This window comes from Oryx dammah, unplaced genomic scaffold, assembly GCF_014754425.2.
Source record: "Oryx dammah isolate SB20612 unplaced genomic scaffold, SCBI_Odam_1.1 HiC_scaffold_2, whole genome shotgun sequence".
NCBI lineage: Eukaryota > Metazoa > Chordata > Mammalia > Artiodactyla > Bovidae > Oryx > Oryx dammah.
In genome coordinates, this window is record NW_024070186.1 from 160,677,917 (window position 1) to 160,696,621 (window position 18,705).

The window sequence follows — 18,705 nt, forward strand, 5'->3', positions numbered from 1 at the left end:
CTCTTTGGCCCCTGAGTGACCCTGGTGTAGGACCTCTGGGGTAGGGGGGCCCTCTCCCTGCTCCTGGCTCTCTACACAGGGACACCTGCCAGTGTCTCCCTTACTGGTGGGGAGGAGGTGCCCCAGGAAGCCAGACAGTGAGTCACCCCAGTTCCAGGCACCACTGCTTTTGGGGTCAGTGGCTTGGGGGATTCACTGGAACTGGGCCACAGCCAGGAGGGTGAGTGGGAAAAGCCCCTGGCCTGGGAGTCTCACGTCCTGGATTTGACTTCTGGCTGCGCTACCAACTCCCAGGGGTCCTTGGCCAAGCCAGGCTCTTCCCCTTTCTGGGTCTCAGTTTCCTCATCTGTAAAACCAAAGGGTTGTACAGGTGATCTTCCGGAACTGCAGAATCCACGAGAAGACCTGGGGGTGGGGGGGTGCCGAGAGGGGGGCTAAGGCCAACAAAAGCCAACTCTCAATTATCCGTGGGTGGAGCCAGGATGAATAACTGAATGCCACAGACATCCAGAAACCTCATTTTAAACAATCGTGTGAACTGAGTCCCGCGCCCCCCCCCCCCCCCCCCCCCCCCGCAAGGCTTTTGTTGTTTCTGAAAAGCCCAACTGCAAATGGGTAGCCACAGCGATGTCTTCTCCTGCCTGGGCTCCCCGCCTTGCTGGGAGCGCCCGCCCGCCGAGGGTGACGGCGACAGTGCACCCTGGCCTGGGGAAGACAGAGCTCTGCCAGGGCCCCTCCCTGGGGCGTGTCAGAGGGCCTGGACCCCTCTCAGCCCCACCCTGTGGATCCCTCTTCCCTCCTTTCTTGGCCTGGCCTTGGCCCAGGTGGTGGGAGTGTCTACGACCACCTAATCCTCCCAGGGTCTGAGCTGCGGTACAGAAGGAAGAATGTGTTTTTCCTGACAACGTTTTCCCATGTGCATTTCCATCTACCCAGGCTCGGCTCGCCTGGCATCTGAGTTTCCCACTTGGGCGAGAGGGCGGGGATGGGTGCAGAGTTTGGGGCAATCCCAGGATGGGTGAGGTTGGTGACAGCTGTGGCCGGGGGGACCAGATGTGGGCCTGGGGGCGTGCAGCTGAGCTCTCTGGGAGGCATATGGGGTGGGTCCCCGCACCCTGGCGCTGAGAGGCACGCTGGTGGTGGGGGCTGTCTCTAGTGCCCTACGCCTCCCCATGTTCCATGTCCCAGGCGGAGGAGGCCCCTTACCCAAGTGGGAAATTCAGATTACAGTGGAGAGACCCTGAGCTGGGCGCAATGGGGCTGGGTCTTCCTCTGTTGGGGTTATTGTTATTTTACATTTCACAGTGAGGCCAGAGGGGTGACCCCTGGAAGATGCTGGCTGGTCCTCCCTTCATCTCGATAAGCACCCTTTTCAGAGATGGGAGGTGTCCAGGGCTGGTGAGGGGGGGTCTCTGGGGCCAGCCAAAAGATGCTGATCTCTCCCAACCCAAATTGCCTCCCCTCTCTGGGCTTGTGAAAGGGTCCTAGAGATGGGCCGCAGCCCAGACATGAGTCTGGGGGCTGAGCTCTCTGAGAATGCCAGGGCCAGCCCTGGGTGGGAGAGATCACAGCTTTTGCAAGGCCCTTGAGACACAGCTGCCCCCGAGGTTTCCTAGGTGGCTGCCTCAGCCCCACTCTGGGGGCAGGGACCTGCACTTTCAACCAGGACCGCTTGAGCTTTGCTCATCAGCCACGGTTGGGGTGACCCTGACACCTGGACAGGAAAGGACTTACTTGGGTCGGGGGGTGTCTTATGTAGTGGCACAGTCTAGAGTAGACCCAGATTTCTCTCCAGGCTCCAACTTGGCCCTACAAACCCCTGCTGTCTCTCCAACAACTAGTAAAAATACCAGCGTAAGGTCCCGGGGGTGGGGGTGGGGGTGAAGATGGGGAGGTGAGGTGTGTCAGACGATAGAGTAAGTAGCAGTGGGGGACGCCTCAAACAGCTCCCTGAGAAAATCCGCAGGATGCCTGCCAGTGGCCATTACAGGCATTGACACCTGTCACCTGAAATTGCTACATGAACTTCTTGAGAGAGACTCACTGATCCCTATTTGGTAGAAACTGAGGCACAGGATGGAGGAGGGCTGATGGGCATCTGGGCCTGAGTTCCTGGGTCTGCCATGGCTCTGGAAGGTGGCGGTGGGGTCTGGTGGCCACTTTCCCAGCCTGGCACAAGAGAGGAGCCCGAGCTGGCCCTAGCAGCTGTGTGCACCGGGCCCCACGCCTCCATCCTTTCCCTGGCACTGATCCTCCTGGCCTTAGCTCCAGACTTCTCCATGGGGGAGCCGAGGCCCGGGCCCAGGGCTGCAGAGGATCCTGGTCCTCTTTCCCATTCCAGCTCTGGGGCTGTGGGACCCCTCCCAGGGAGCTCCCGGCAGCCCCCCTCCCTGGGGTCTGACCTGCCTTCTGCCTAGGACATGTCTCTTCAAACTTCCTCAGGCTGGGCTGAGTAGAGGCCCTGGCTCTGGGCACCTTGAGGGGCAGGGAGCTCTGGCTCTCCGCCCCCCCTCCCCCTTCTGATGGATGGAGGGTCTGGTTAACTGGTAGCCAGGTGGGGAGGGGCCTCCAGGGCACAGAGATGGGAGGTGATTCTAATGCGGGAGGGCTTCCATCTGTTCCACGTGCCCCTGGTGGGGGATGGGTGGTGGGAGCTGAGACTCTTCCAGGGACATAACCGTTGTGGCGGGGGGTGCGGTTGGCTGGAGCTTCCGAAGGTCCTTTGTCTTCCTGCTAGACAGCCAGGTAGTCCTCTAAACAGGGCGGGCCTGGTGTGTGACCTGCGTGTGTCCACGGAACTCCAGTCCGGGCAGATGGCTGTCTGCAGAAGGGCTCAGCCTGGGCCCCCTGCCCCTGGCCCCCCTCCTCCAGTCTCGGCCAAGGGCGGGTGGGAACCTGCGGAGGCCCCAGGAGACTGCTGAGCTGCCTGACTCAGCCCTGGGAGCCTCCAGGAAGACGTTCCTGCCTGGCTGACTGAGGGTCACAGGCTAGCATTCCACTGGGACTCTGGCAGCAAGGAGGTGGGAGGCGGACACTGAGGCTTGGAGATTTGAGGGCCTGGCCCAAGGTCACTTGGGGTCAGAGAGGGCCAGAGGGGAGCCAGAGCCTCGGATTGTGTGGCCCTGGCCCCTGAAATGTCAGTTCAGTCCAGAGCCCCTCCTGCTTCTCTGCTGCCCCCCGTCCTCTGCACAGTGTGGGGGCAGCTGTGTCTGGAGGAAGCCTCTCTCCCTTCCCCGCCCAGTCCACCTGGGTCTGCCTGGCAAGTCCCAGCCTGCCTGAGCCAGTTCTCCCCAGGGCCACTCCTTCCTGTGTCCAGGACCCCCCACCCCCCACCCAACCCCTATCGCCACACTCCTAAGCTGACTGACCCAGAGCTGTGATGTTCCCCTCCCTACATGGCTGTGGGGCCCCCCACTGTCTGCCCTGCTCCAAAATGCTCCCCACTCCAGTGCTCCTCCAGGCCGAGCCCCCCAAATCCCTGGTTCAGGACACCTAGTGGACACCCTGAGTGATTCCGTGGGCCCTGGGCCCCAAGAGCCTGAAACAGGCCAGGCCTGGCATGGCCCCACCCAGTGGGTGTTTCCTTTGGGTTTAGAGACAGCCCCTGGCTTCTGGACTTGCTTTCCTGCCCAGAGTGGGAGCAGGGGCGTGGCAGGGTGGCTGGGAAGAGGGCGTGGGGGTGGAGTCCAGAGTTCATGCTGGAGCCCCTGCTGGGCCTGGTCTAAGCCAGCTGTTCTGGGGAGGCTCTGTGCCAAGGCTGCGAGGATGGGCGGGGGGGCGGGGGGGTGGTAGGAGATGAAGCTGGGGGAACTGGACCCTCTGGTCATCTTAACCCATCAGGGTTATGCCTCACCCTCACCACCCAGATCTGCTCCTGGGTCTCTCGCCCCAAACCTCTGTGGGCAAGCCACTTCCCTTTTTGGGCCTTAAGCCCTTCCACACTTCATCCGGCTGGTAGGTGCCACCAATGGATTCATCCCCTCAGCAAACTCTCAGTACCAGGCATTCGAGAAAAGTGAAGGGCAGGTATGATGGTGCCCTTAGAGGGATGGTTTGGAAGTTCAAGCTCTGGTCCTACTCTCGGCCGGCCCCCTCCTTTCACTGATGGGAGAACAGAAGCCCAGAGCCCTGTCCACATCAAATTGGGAGCAGGCCTGGTTCTCTGGGTCTGAGTCCCCAGCAGCACTTCAACTGCTGCCCAGTTCCCTCTGGTTGAAGGAGTGTTGTTAGTGAGGACTTGGACCAGGGCACCTATGTCAGGCAGCACAAGGCACTGCAGGCTAGGGAGACTGCCCTCAGCATTGTGGGGACAGAGGCAGACCCCCCCCCCTCTTGCTTAACTCTGAGGCACCTGGAAGAACAGCCCACGTGTGGCTGCAGAAGGCAAAGATCAGGGAGGATGAATCTGGGGAGACTTGCTGGAGGAGGTCAGAGGAGGGTAGCAGCTGGAGGAGAATATGGAAGTGTGGAAAGTTGTGGGGCAGGAGCTAGCACCCAAGGGGGGAGCATCAGGCTGGCAAGAGGCACGGAATCCTGAGAAAGGAGGTGCTGAAGGGGAGAGTCTGGGGATAGAAGATGGGCTGGAAAGGAAGACATCAGGCTTTTGGATAGAGTACTCCGTGGCTCCCCAGTGCCCTCCAGGTCACTGCCCACTGGCCTGGCCTTTCTCTTGGGCTTCCTCCTTTGCTGAATGACAGGGAGACTTGCTGTGGGTCAGTTGGGGCCACACCTCCAGGTCTCTGCCGTGTTGGGTGCAGACTGTGGGCTTTGGAGCCTGGAGGTGAATCCCAGCTGTGCTATTGATAAGCTCTGTAATTTTGGCAGATAGTGGAACCACTGAGCCTTGGTCTCCCCATCTGGAAAGTGGAGAGGATACCACCTAACTCCCAGGGTCCTGAGGATGGACAAAGACGGTGCACAGGAGGCACGCTGGCCATTCTTGGCCTGCCGAACGCCTGAGGCCCCCAGCCTGGTGGCCCCTGTCCGTGTGGCCGACATGGATCTTAGCAGCCCACTCCTGACACTGTTCACCTCTGTGCAGGCTGGGTGACCTTCATTCTCATTCATCTGTGGGCCCCCAGGACCAAGTGGAGGGCCTGGTGTTGGAATGCATAACTGAGTAGTTGGTAAATGAGGCGCAGGGAAGGGGCAAAGTCCAGAACCTGCTGACTGCCTCCTGCCCTGTGAGTTGGCGGGTGCTGTTCCCAGTGGGCTGATCCCTACCCCTGGGCTGTGGGGGAGGGTGGGGACACAGGAGGCACTCCTGGGCTCGTTCTAGTTCTACAGCCAGGGTCGGTGTGGGAAGCGCAGTGTTTCCTCTTTGGTGGGGACTGGGCCTCACCCCTGCTCCCACCCACAAGCCCCAGAGTCCAGGACCCTGACGCTGGTTACCTGCCGTGTCCCGCGTGCACAGGTGTGACACATATGTGTGTACCTCTATGTCTAGGGGTGCCCATCCATGTCCCGTGGGACGCTGGCCAATGCCTCTGCAGGCCCTTGAGAGCACTGGCCGAGCGCCCAGTGCTGCCCGCCTACTGTGAGCGGCCCTGCCTGGCAGGGTCCAGGGCCTTGCCTGAGCCTTGCCTCCGGGTGTGTGCCTCCGTCTGGCTCCCCTGCTGCTGGACCCTCCCCGGGATCTGGGCGGCCCAAGGCCCAGCCCTTCCCTCTCCACCCGCGCCCCCCCTCACCCCCCCGGCCCCGGGCGTGGGGGCTGCTTGGCGGGCTCCCCTCTGGCCCAGGCCCAGGTGCGGGCAGTGCTCACAGCCCCACGCACCACCTCCCCCCCAAGCTGGGCAGACAGGAAAATACCAGACATAGTTGTGCAAAGGTGGCTACAGGCGGGCAGGCAGCAGGGGGCGGGGGCCCGCCTTGATGGGCCTGGAGCCACCCGGCCAGGGGAGGCCTCTGCCAGGCTGGGCCCTGGAGCTGGACGGGTGTGTGTGTCTGTGTTTGAGCTGCACCCCCACCCCATTCTGGTGTCACCCTGCTGGCGTTGGGGAGGGAAGTGTGGATCCTAGGGAGCTGGAGCTGGGGAGGGGCGTGGGTGAGCCAGCTGCTGGCCTTCCAGCAGCAGTGCTGCCTGACCCATCGGGGTGACCCTGGAGTTACTCTGTGGGGGCCCCCCAACCCAGCCCAGGGTTGGGAACAAGAATCCTCAGGGCTACCAGTTGCTGGCACCGCCTATGTGCCAGGTGCCAGGCAAGCTTGCCCTGTGAGCTGGCACCTTATCCATGGTGCCTGTGTTCCTGATGAGGAAACCAAGTTGCAGAGGGGTGGCTGGGAGACTGGGACCTGATAACCAGACTCTGGGTCCCTAAGGTCCATAAGCCACTAGCAAGAGCCACAAGGGCATGCAAGGGCGTGTATGTGTCCAACTCTGCGACCCCATGGACAGTAACCTGCTAGGCTCCTCTGTCCATGGAATTCTCCAGGTAGGAACTGGAGTGGTTTGCCCTGCCTGTTCCAGGTGACTCTGGGTACATTCCCAAGTGGGGGCTGCCAGCCTGCACCCCTGCTCAGGTGCTGCCCAGCTGGGAGCTTTCCTGAGGACTTTATGGCTAAGCAGGGAGCTTGGCCCTGGCTGTGTCACTTGGGGGCCATTGGTTCCCACCTGGGCAGAGTCTAGCCTGCAGGGGACCTGGAGAAGCTGCCCCCCCCCCAATCTGTGTGCTGGCTGAGCACCCATCTTGGGGTGAGGGCAGGGTCTGCTTTCCCATCTGGAGTTCCCGGGAAAGGCGAAACCCCACACTCTTCTGGGAAGTACTGTCTGACCCACACTGGGCCCTCTCCTGGGACGTGCATGGGCAAGCCCTCAGGATAAGCCCCTCCCTGGGTCCTGGGAGGAGGCCTGTTTCTTCCAGGCTGCTCAGAGACTGTCCGGGACCTCCCAGCGCTCTCTCTTTGATGCAGTCAGGTTCTGGAAGCACACTGGGGACAGCTGGGGCCACCCTGTGGGACAGCAGGGCCTGCGGCCCTCCCTCTCCAGGGCGCAAGCTTGTTTAGTTGTGTCCTCAGCTGAAGCAGGGGTACTCCCAGGTGAGGGCGAGACTCTAGGTCTGTGGGTACAGCAGGAGGGCCGGTCCCCTCTTGTCCTCACAGCCCTCCAACTGGCCAAAGACTTGGGGGACTCAAGTGCTGGTGACAGTTTATTTACAAGTTTAATTATGCACCTACTATGCGCCCAGCACTGTTCTAGGTGCTGAACATTATATAACAGGGGGAAACACTAAAGTAATCATTGGATGGGCATCATTGATTTCTCCCCAAAATCCAGCGGAGGGGGGTGTCTTACACTATTGTGTGTGTGTTTAGTCGCTCAGTCATGTTTGACTCTTTGCAACCCCCACGGACTGTATGTGGCACACTAGGCTCCTCTATCCATGGGATTTCCCAGGCAGGAATACTGGAGTGGGGTGCCATCCCCTGCAGTATTATTGTCATCTTAATTTAGAGATAAGGACAATGAGACCCAGACTGGGAGGTGACTTGCCCTGACTCACGTGGGCAGGACATGGCATAGCCAAATTGGAGACCAGGTGGTCTGACCCATACTGGAGCCCTGCTCTGCAGCCTGCTCAGGAAGTGGGTCTGAGGAGATGAGGCCTGCCCCTGCCTTCGGCTCCCGCCGCTGGGCATCTGAGGAGGGCGGAGCCCTTGGCCAGAGCAGGGTGCAGCAGCAGTTCCCAGGAATGCGGGGCTGTGGGGCCGTTTGCTTTGGCAGCACGTCTGCCCTCAGCTCTCCAAGCCTTCCTGTGGGCCCCCCAACAGTCAACCCCTCCAGCGCCCACTCACTGCCTGCTGCCCCTCTGGGGTTCGGCACACAGCTCCCACAAACCCATGGGCAGGGCGGGGGTGGGAAGCCAGAGCTCCTTTGCCTGCCCCTTCCCACATCCAGGGTCCCCTGGGGTACTGATGGGTGAACATGGCTTCTGGGTTCACCTGGGCTTGAAACTCGGCTCTGCTAGAGACAAGCTGTGTGACCCGGGACAGTTCATTTCCCTGAGCTTCAGTTTTTGCATCTGTAAAATGGGGATGAAACAGCACCTGACTTAAACAGGTGCTGGTACATTGCCCGACTATCAACAGCTGGGGGATGGTGGTGATATTTGTCCTCGGCTTCCAGTCCCAGGCTTGCCACCCACTTGTGCAATGTGGGCAAGCGGTGTCCCTTCCTGGCCCTCAGCTTCCCCCCATAGGACCCATGTACTGATGGTTTTGGTCCCTGTACCAGACACAAGGGGCATCCTCTGAGCAGGTGGGAGCTGATGGGCACAGGGGAAGCCAGGGACTTGCTTCTGCTTTCATTCCATAGCAAGAAAGCCATGTGGACTTTTGAGAACTGCCTCCTGGGCCCTTGTCCCCAAGTCCTAGGTTGGACAGGTCATGGCTGACCAAAGGGCAGAGTCAGGACTGCGCCCCCACACCCTACACCCCCATCATCTGGGAATAAGGGGTGTGCCTCTTGTTGCCTGACAACACTGCCATCTTGGCTTCCACTCACCTGGCTTCTCGCAGCTGTGGGGTGGGCGGGACGGTGGGGGCCATCTTATAGCGGGCCCTATCCTCTTTTTGGCAAGGAGACCCCGAGTGCCTCTCAGTGGGGTGTGCCAAGCTCAACGCCTCCATCCACACCCGCACTTCTCCCGGCTAGGGGGCAGCCAGCGGGCCTCTCCCAAGCAGTTACGAGGGGCTTTCTCCAGGACAGATTCCTGCCAGCGGTTCTTATTAGCCTGGTGACCTTGAGCCTCAGTTTCCTCATCTGTGCTCAGCAGAAGCGGCTTTAGAGGGGTCGGGGCACACAGATGGCTCCCGGCACATGGTGGGAACGTGGTAGATAAAGACACCGCCCCCCCACCCTCTTTAGGGTCCGCGCTCCGCCCCTCCGCCGGGGGCAGGCCCTCCTCCGGGTCTCAGTTTCCCCGGGGGCCGGCCCCGCCGCGCTCTCGCCCCGCCCCTCCGCCGGGGGCCGGCCGCGCCGCCAGGTAGGGCCGGCCGGCCGCTGCGGGAGCTGCAGCTGGGGGCCGTCTGCGCGCGGCAGGCGGGCGCACAATAGCGGCCATTGTCTGCGCCAGGCCGGCGGGCGCGGCGGGGCGGGGGCCGGCCCCCCGAGGGCCAGCGCGGCCCACCCTCGGGGTGACCCCGCCCCGCCCCCGCCGCCCCGGTGGTCCCCGCGCTCTCCCGCCCCGCGCCGCTTCCTCCCGCTCCCTCCGCCCTAATTAGTTCCTTTCGCAGCTGGAGCGGCGGCGCCCGGCCGCGCGGCCACCTCGGCGCCGCCTCCCTAACCGCCCCCTCCAGCGATCAGGCAATCGCACAACCCCGCAGTAGCAGGGCGCTCGTGGGGTCACCTCGCGACTAGCGGGAAACTGGGCCGGGGCTTCTGCAGCCAGGCTCCGCGTGGCACCCGCTGGGCACCGGCCCTCTCTGGGCTCCGCGCTGCCTAAGAAACTTGCCTCTGCTCTCGGCGAGGCGGGTCCCTGCCCTTATCCGGAAAACGAACACCGAATGTCCACCCGCCCACCCCCGAAAATCAATCCGGTGATGGCTGGCTAGCCGGCCTCCAGGGGGGTGATTGCCGCGCCAGTCCCGGGGTTCTGGCGCGGGTATGTCCCGCTCAGGGCCTCTGAGGCCCAAGAGAGGTGACACTAGCTCTCGCCTACCCCCCTTCATCCAACCCGGGAACAAAGAGCAGAGCCCGAGCCCAGAACTGGCCACCCCCCTGCCTGTGGGGGGTGAAAGGGGACACTTCAGGTTGAGGGTCACAGGCGTCTTACCCCTGGATGGATGGGGACAGCCTGGGGTAGGGGAGTGCTGGGAGCTGTGGGTTCTGGGGGCTGATCCTTCTTCCTTTTCTAGGAGTGACCAGTTTTGGTCTCCTGGCTTTGCTCTGGCTCCATCAGAATGAACCCCTGTTCCCAGGGCAGGACCAGTAGCAGGAAGTAGGGGGCTTAGGGTGGGGTCTCTGGGGACTGGGTCTGCTGATACAGTTGGTGCTGGAGTGCCAGCCTCACCCTGGGAGACTAATTCCTTTTGGGGTCCTCCCTCTTTCTGAGCTGAGGCCGTGTCTCCTGCAAGTCTCCAAAATGAGGTGACCCATGGTGTCTGCCTGGTTCCCCTCTGGCAGGGACCTAGGGTGGGGTGGGGTGCAGTAGGCACGTGCCAAAGGATGTTAGTTGAGCAGTGTTGCCGCTGAGAGTCAGTGTCAGTCTAAATTCCCAGTTCCCAAACCATCCTGCCCTTGTGGTCTCCTCCAAGAGATCGGGTGGGGGACGGGGGACAGGCTGTGGGGAGGCCTGTGGCCCTAGGCCAGCTGAAGGACCAGGCCACCAGCCCTTCCTGGCTCCTGAATTCTTAATCAGCATAAATATTTACTTCCTTCCTCCCTTTCCAGGCTCCCAGCACAGAGGAGCTTCAGGGAGGTTGGACTGGGCCTGTGTCTAAAAATAAACAGGTGGAGGGACAGGCAGACACACAGACAGACAGACATCACTGGCGCGTGGGTCAGGCAGAGGGCAGCTCCCTGCCCAGACAGAGGAAGAGTGGAGGGACCCAGGTCCATTGATCACTGTCACCCATCCACCTGCCTGTCTAGGACTGGAGCTCCTAAGGGGACAAGGTGGCAGTGTGGTCCCAGCCCCCGGTGTCACTGAGAACTCCTGACCTATGCATGCCCTGCATGTGGGTTCATCCAGACAGATCTGCCAGCTCCCACCTGATGGAGGAACAAGTCAAGTCACAGATTTCGGTCCCAAGGCCAAGTGCAACCACCAATATTGTGATAATGCAGCTCCCTCCCCAGGCTCAGACTCCAGCTTTGTTTTGCCATGTGCTGGGGTCTTGGGATGTGTCCTCAGAAGCAGATGGCCCTAAGTGAGGACTTTGTGACCTGTGTGCACACAGGGTCTTGTCTGGGCGATGGATGAGAGGAGGCTTGGAGCTGGGGCAAGGCTGGTTTAGCGTTGCCTCAGGGCTTGTCCTGGAGAAGATGACTGGGAACATGGGTACCCATCCTGCTCCGTGGAAAGCTCCAGGCAGCTCAGCAAGCACACATACTAGTGAAATATACAAAGTCTTTTACCACGTGGTGGTCTTGGGAATGTTCTGTATAAAATTGTGAAGAGCTGGAGTTGGTGAATGGCAGGGATTATCTTCTTTGGCAGATAGATTGTCAGGATGCAATCATCTCAATGAACAAACACAAGGAAACAGCATTTCCCAGCACGTGAAGTTTGCTGCCGTGAAAAATGATGTTGGAATTTGGAATGAAGAGTTGACCTTGCTCTTGGGTTTTTTTTTACATGTGAAGAATGTTATGCCGTTGAGAAATTCTAAGAAAGTGGTGAAAATGTACCAATCAAAATAAGAGTATCATCACTATTAAAAAAATTATGTATGTATGTGTTTTACTAACCACTAGACAGCTGATCACTTTTCCCTAGCCTGGCCATGGCTGGGCCATAGTCCCCAGCTGCCCCCTGGTGGTAGCCCAGAGCCTCTGGCTCCCCAGCTGGTGGGGCCCTCCGCCCTGGAACGCAAGGCCACCCGTCTGTCCGCCCAACCCTAGGGACCAGGCTGTGCTTTGCAAGGCTTGCCTGGGACAGGCTCTGGGCCTCATTCTCTTGGAGTTTCCTAGGGGGCTGCCTAGAGGGGTTGGCCCAGTGGTCAGTAGCTAGGCCCTTTGAGGGCTATCTGGGAGGACACTCATTGCCCTTCTGGCCTGGTTCTGGGCCTTCTGGCTCAAATCAGGCATGTGTCCCAGGCATCACCCACCACCCAGTCAGAAATGACCTTTGGGACTTGCCTGGCCAGTTCCAAGGAGAAGATCTGGCCTTGAATCTGAAGGCTGTGCAACTGCCTAGCTCTGCAGCTTGAGGCCGTCACTAAAGCTCGGTTCATGGCAGGCGTGGACCCTGTGAGCTTTGCTTCCCAGAAAGCCTCATGGGAGATGAATGCGTTAGATCCGGGTTGGTGGTTGTCTCTCTCTGATATACCTGCTGTCCGGGGCCACCGAGAGGGTCTCTGTGCCCGGGAAACAGCCTTCACACTGCCCCGCGCACACTGCCTCTCCGCTCCTTTGGGCTTTAGTGAGTGCTGCCTGAGGATGAGTCTGGGGTCCCAGTGTCACAGCACGGCTCCTGCTCGCTCTCAGGTTCCTGCCTGAATACCAGCTCCAGAACCCCTCGCTGCCTGCCGCCGCCACTTCCACCTCCCAGCCCCCACCACCATGCACTCCTTGGACGAGCCGCTCGACCTGAAGCTGAGCATCACCAAGCTCCGGGCGGCGAGAGAGAAGCGGGAGAGGACGCTGAGCGCAGCCCGGCACCGAGCCCTGCACAGGGAACTCGGTCTGGCAGACGACAGCCCCACGCCCGGCTCCCCAGGCTCCCCGCCGTCAGGTACTGCACGCCCGGGGCAGAGCAGCGATCTCGGAGCCCTGGGCGATAGGAAAAACGTCCCCTGATGGGCTCACCTGGACGCAGCCACAGCCCCTCACAGCCTCACTTAGGGTGCCCCCCGCCCCGACACTGTCTACCCACCGTCCCAGCAGTTCATCTCTGCGTGTTCATCACTGTCCCTGGGAGGAGGGGACTGGCCAGCCCAGCTCCTGAAGCCGGCTCAGCAGATCTAGTACAGACAGGCCTCTGGGTGGATTTGGGGGAGCTCTAAGGGGCAGCAAGGCACGCACAGGTAGTAACAGGCCTTGTGGGCCTGTGTCTGGGCTCTGAGGTGGTGTGGTCGGCCAACCAGGCAGACGGGGGGTCAAGCCCAGCGGTTGCTTCTCTGGTTGGGGGGGTTACTTGAAGCTCAGGTCTTCCACTCCATTTCTGAATGTGGACCCTGAAAACTGGATCTACCATATCTGAGCTGGACCACCCAGCCCAAACCTTTCATGTTACAGAAGGGGGCACCGAGGCAGAAAAGGACTGGGGGGAAAGTGAGTAAAGTCCTTACCTGACATTGTGATGGGAGCCAGGCGCCGTGGATTCAAGTTCCTGTTCAGTTACTTACCCTGTGTGCCAACCCACCCCCATCTGAAGAATGAGTACTTCCTGTCTTAACCGATGGCCAGGCTCCCACCTTGGCAATCATCACACCTGTCGGCTGTGGAGGCTCCGATTCCTGGGTTCTGGGGTGGCCGGGGATGGGGGTGCCATGGCTGGCGTCTGCTCCAAGTCACAGTGGAGGAGTCATGGGTGGGAAGGCCTGGCCCACCGGGACTCCTGGCTCCAGTACCCCCAAATCCTGCCTTTGCTCTAGGCTTCCTGCTGAACCCCAAGTTCCCCGAGAAGGTGGAGGGACGCTTTTCGGCAGCCCCCCTGGTAGACCTCAGCTTGTCGCCGCCGTCTGGGCTGGACTCCCCCAACGGCAGCAGCTCGCTGTCCCCCGAGCGCCAGGGCAACGGGGACCTGCCCACAGCACCCACCGGCCCGGTAAGGGGGAGATGCGCGTTCTTGAGACGGTGCACTTACCTCCTGAGGCCACTGTTACAAAGGACCACAAACTGTGTGGTTTAAAGTGGCAGAAGTGTATTCTGCAAGCTGAAGTCCAGAATCACTGTGCTGATGGGGCTGTGTGCCCTCCCAAGGCTCTGGAGGGCTCTTCCCTGGCCGCTGCTGGCTTCTGGCAGCTCCAGGCGCCCCTTGCCTTGTGGCCGTGCCACTCCAGTCTCTCTGCCTCTGTCATGGCCTGTCCTCTGTGTGTGTCTCCAAATCTCCCTCTTTCTCTTGTGGAGACACTGGTCGCTGGGTTTAGGGTCCCCAACCAGGCTGACCTCTAAACTTACATCTGCACAGACTCTTTCCACAGAGGTCCTGTGCACAGGTACCAGAAGTTGTGGCTGAGACATGTCCTGTGTGGGGCACTGCTCAGCCCCTGGACAGAGGGAGATGGGCCAGGTGGGCAGGGGTCTGGGCCAGCGGGCCCATGGGCAGCTGCTGACCCACTCTGCCCCCCACCTCCCCCAGGACCTCCAGCCTCTGCGCTACCTGGACGGTGTCCCCAGCTCCTTCCAGTTCTTCCTGCCGCTGGGCTCTGGGGGGGCCCTGCATCTGCCTGCTTCCTCCTTCCTCACCGCCCCCAAGGACAAGTGCCTCTCGCCAGAGCTGCCCCTGCCCAAGCAGCTGGTGTGTCGCTGGGCCAAGGTGAGCGGGGGAGCTGGGCGGGGCAGGGTCCGGGGCGGGCGGCCCCCTCGCGGGCTCAGCACGCTCCTGGCCTTGCAGTGTAACCAGCCCTTCGAGCTCCTCCAAGACCTGGTAGACCACGTCAACGACTACCATGTGAAGCCCGAGAAGGACGCGGGCTACTGCTGCCACTGGGAGGGCTGCGCCCGCCACGGCCGCGGCTTCAACGCCAGGTGAGGGGGTCGGCGAGGGGGTGGGAAGGGGGGCCCGAGTGTCCAGCGGCTGAGCCGTGCTCCCCACCCCCCTTCTCCCCCACCTCCCCCCCGGAGCAGGTACAAGATGCTTATCCACATTCGCACCCACACCAACGAGAAGCCGCACCGCTGCCCCACCTGCAGCAAGAGCTTCTCCCGCCTGGAGAACCTGAAGATCCACAACCGGTCACACACAGGTGAGGGCCCCCGGCAGCCAGGGGACGGGCGCACACCCCACTGTGTGGCCATCCCTTCCCAAGCACCACATGCTGGGGGGTGTCCTGTCCTGCTGGGGGGAGACCCGCCCCACCCGCTCTTGGGGCACAGACGCGTCTTCCTGCGTCGCACTCGGCACTGTGTTCGTGTGGTTGTCGACTCGTTCCCCCTCTGACTGTAGCGTGTCCGCTCGCCCCTCACGGACCCCAGCACACACAGTAGGGCCAGCACTGGCCGGCAGAGCCACACGCCTAATTTTAAATTTCTTAATCACCCTCATCGGAAAAAAAAAAAAGTACAAAGAAATACATGGTGAGATGAATTATTAATACAATGATACATTTTCTTGAGCTCAGTATATTCAAAATGCAATCATTTTAATATTAAAACATCAATGGGACACTGAAATTCTTCTTTTCCCACAAAGTCTGCGGACTCCAGGGTGTATTTTATTTATTTGTTTGACTGCCTTGGGTCTTGGTTGCATCGTGAGAGATCGTTCGTTGCTGGCGCACAGACTCTAGTCGTGGCACACAGGCTTAGTTGCTCTGAGGCATGTAGGAATCTTAGTTCTCTGACCAGGGATCGAAACCACGTCCCCTGCATAGCAAGGTTGGTTCTTAACCACTGAACCACCAGGGAAGTCCCTCTGGTGTATATTTTATACTCGAGGTACTTTCAAAAGCTCACAGCCTTGTGGGGTTCTGGCCAGCTCTGGTCAGCGGGGACAGCCCTTTAGTAAATCTGGAGCTACTGGTGAGAGTGAAGTGAAGGTGTTAGTCACTCAGTCGTGGCCAACTCTGGGACCCCCATGGGGACTGAGGGACTGTAGCCCACCAGGCTCCTCTGTCCATGGGATTTTTCCAGACAAGAATACTGGAGTGGGTTGCCATGCCCTTCTCTGGGGGATCTTCCTGACCCAGGGATTGAACCCCTGGTCTCCTGCATTGCAGGCGGATTCTTTTTTGTCTGAACCACCAGGGAAGCACTGGTGTAAGCCTGGAGCCACTGCCAAGTCAGGGTCAAGGGCACCCTTGTGCGCTCACTGTGAGCCAGGCACCAGCAGGGTCTGTGTGTCATTACTTGTGAAAGGGGTCACTGTCATCACAGCCTGAAGCATAGGCCCAAGGCCGAGGGTACATACAGCCAGGCCACTGGAGTCAGAACTTGCGTAGGTGCTGGGGACACGGCCGCCCCGAATCAAACAGCCTGTGGTCTCGGGGAGGTCTCTGTCTGGGTGAGTGGGTGGGTGGGGCTGGCCTGGGCCTGTGGAAGACCCTCATGCAGGCCCCGCCCCGCCCCGCAGGCGAGAAGCCGTATGTGTGCCCCTACGAGGGCTGCAACAAGCGCTACTCCAACTCCAGCGACCGCTTCAAGCACACGCGCACCCACTACGTGGACAAACCCTACTACTGCAAGATGCCCGGCTGCCACAAGCGCTACACGGACCCCAGCTCGCTGCGCAAGCACATCAAGGCCCACGGCCACTTTGTGTCCCACGAGCAGCACGAGCTCCTGCAGCTCCGCCCGCCCACCAAGCCCCCACTGCCCGCCCCCGACGGCAGCCCCTATGTCAGCGGGGCGCAGATCATCATCCCCAACCCCGCCGCCCTCTTCGGTGGCCCTGGCTTGCCCGGCCTGCCCCTGCCCCTGGCCCCCGGCCCCCTGGACCTCAGCGCCCTGGCCTGTGGCAACGGCGGGGGCGCCGGGGGTGCGGGGGGCATGGGCCCTGGGCTGCCCGGCCCCGTCCTGCCCCTCAACCTGGCCAAGAACCCGCTGCTGCCCTCGCCCTTTGGGGCCGGCGGACTGGGCCTGCCCGTGGTCTCCCTCCTCGCTGGCTCCGCTGGCGGCAAGGCTGAGGGGGAGAAGGGGCGTGGGGCTGTGCCGGCCAGGGCCCTGAGCTTGGAGGGCCGCAAGACCCCCCTCGAGAGGACTGAGGGCAGCCGCTCCCGGCCAAGCCCCGACGGCCTGCCCTTGCTGCCGGGTACTGTGCTGGACCTGTCCACGGGCGTCAACTCGGCCGCCAGCAGCCCAGAGGCTCTGGCCCCTGGCTGGGTGGTCATCCCGCCAGGCTCTGTGCTGCTCAAACCAGCCGTGGTGAACTGAACCTGCTTAGTGGACGCTGACCACCTGCAGCCCAGTCGGCAGCTCCCAGCCCCGCCTGCCTGCCTGCCCCTGACGACGAACAGAAACTCTTCTGCGAAATAGCAATAATGTCCTCCTGCCCTGGGGGTGACCCTGGGCAGCAAGGATGGTGCTAGAAGGGCATGGTGGGCACCCGGGCTCCTGAGGAGGGGAAACAAGTCTGCCAGCTAGTGGAGAGCCGTGCCCCTGGGAGCTGAGACCTGGCTCACCTTTGGCCCACGCCAGCCCGCCCCCCACCCACTCTGGTTGTCTCCCTCATCCCGTGGCCAGCTGGGCAGGTCACCCTCTCTCCCTTGCCCACTTGCCAGCCTTGACCCAGCAGTGGGGGTGGGGCTGGGGGTGGCTTCGGCTCTCCCCGCTGGCACCAGGCTCCCTCCCACCCCCTTCAGTGGTGAGCTGGGAGGAGCCCCCTAGGATCAAGGTCCCACCCCATCCTGCTTACTCACTGGGCCCCTGCTCTGGAGGCTCCTGACCCCTCTCCCTCTGGTCCACCCTCCAGAGGGAGAGCAAGACAGACGCAGGCCGCGGCTAAGCCACAGCAAGAAGCCACCTCCTCCCATGACAAGGTGCCTCCCGGCTGAGGGAGGGAGGCCCGCTTGACCAGCTGCCCCAGCTGCCTGCCGTCTGCAGTGGCCAACACGCTGCCCAAGGCGAGGGTCCCTGCTCTGGTCTGGCTGGCCACTCGTCTGCCCCTGCATCCCTCTGCTTTCAGGGAGCCCTGAGTCGGGAGAGGTGCCCAGCTCAGGGAACAGGCGGGGCTGGGCCTGGCCTGGGACCCTGCACCCGGGGACGGGGGAGGCCTGCAGGGCAGTTAGAGTGGGGAGGCTGGATAGGGACAACCCCAGGCCAAGACATGGCTTCTGTTCTGGGGGCGCCACGGCAGAGCCGGTGCAGGGGAGGGGGCTCCAGGCCGGTGCTGGGCATGGGAGTGTCCCAGTGGCTACGGACAGATGATGAAGGACCTGGGCTCGACAAGGGATGAGGGGCAGTGAGGCAGCCACGGAGGCTGTGGGGGCAGGGGAAGCCAGAGGGGAGAGCTGGCCCTGTGGCCTGCTTCTTTGGCTTCTCTGAACTGAGCCCCTGCCCTCCAGGGACCAGGGGAGCCCAGGGTGCGGGGGCTCCATGTGCCCCTGCAGCCCATGCTCCTCCCCAGCCCAGGGGCCAGGCTTTCCCCACCAGGCCCTGACGGGGCAGCAGCTCGTCTCGTGCCCCACCCTGGGCCCTCGTGCTTCCTCCCGTCGGGGGGCCCAGCTTCAGTCCAGGGGGTCCTGGCCTTGGCCCTGCCCTAGGCTGCACTCTCCACGTCCCAGCTGCAGGACGGGGGAGCTGCGGGGCCGCAGGGGGACCCTTGGCCCCCGTGCAGCTCCGAGGTCTCCCTGCTGCTTCTCTGCTCACCTGCCCTTTCCTGGACCGCCCTTCTATACCAGAGGGGTCACCCTGACCCGGCCCGCTGACGGGCCCGCAGCGCTGGCTCTGCCCCTTGAAGGGGCCACAAGCAGAGCAGGAGGGAGCTGGTCTCCTTCCCTCGTGCCCCACCCCGGACCCAGGCCCCTCACCCCAACAAGGGCCCCAGGCCTTAAGTCCCCTTTGGGGCGAGGGGTTGGACTCAAGCCCCAGGAGCAGAGGAACAGGGCATAGGAAGGCGACATTAGCTCAGCATGTGTCTCGGTGATAGACCAGGCCCGAGGGGGCCGGTGTACGTGTCGTTGTTGTCGGTCTGTTGCACATTCCAGGATATCAGTATTCTAACAGGTTCTAAGTGCCTTTCTATCGTAGCTTGTTTTTCCTCCTCTTGGCTCCATTGCTGTTAGCATAGAGTTTAAAAAAAGAAAAGAGAGATAAGCTAATGACTATAACAATATATTCCTCCATGTGAGAGGAAGTTTATAAAGAAATGAAATAAAAGTGAGTTACAAACATGCTTTGTCTTAGATGTGCCAGGAGCTGGGACTCGCAGGGGAGACCACCTCCAG

General features: G+C 61.5%; 1 protein-coding gene across 1 annotated transcript; it reads left to right on the top strand.

Annotated features, from left to right (window-relative positions):
• The first annotated feature begins 769 nt into the window (after positions 1 to 769).
• On the top strand, positions 770 to 18,651 carry GLIS2 (GLIS family zinc finger 2). Its single transcript, XM_040255808.1, has 6 exons — positions 770 to 12,392; positions 13,255 to 13,427; positions 13,962 to 14,138; positions 14,217 to 14,350; positions 14,450 to 14,568; positions 15,894 to 18,651. Exons 1-6 carry the CDS (start codon positions 12,221 to 12,223, stop codon positions 16,691 to 16,693), a joined length of 1,575 nt encoding a protein of 524 aa, XP_040111742.1. The 5' UTR covers positions 770 to 12,220; the 3' UTR covers positions 16,694 to 18,651.
• Positions 18,652 to 18,705: the final 54 nt, after the last annotated feature.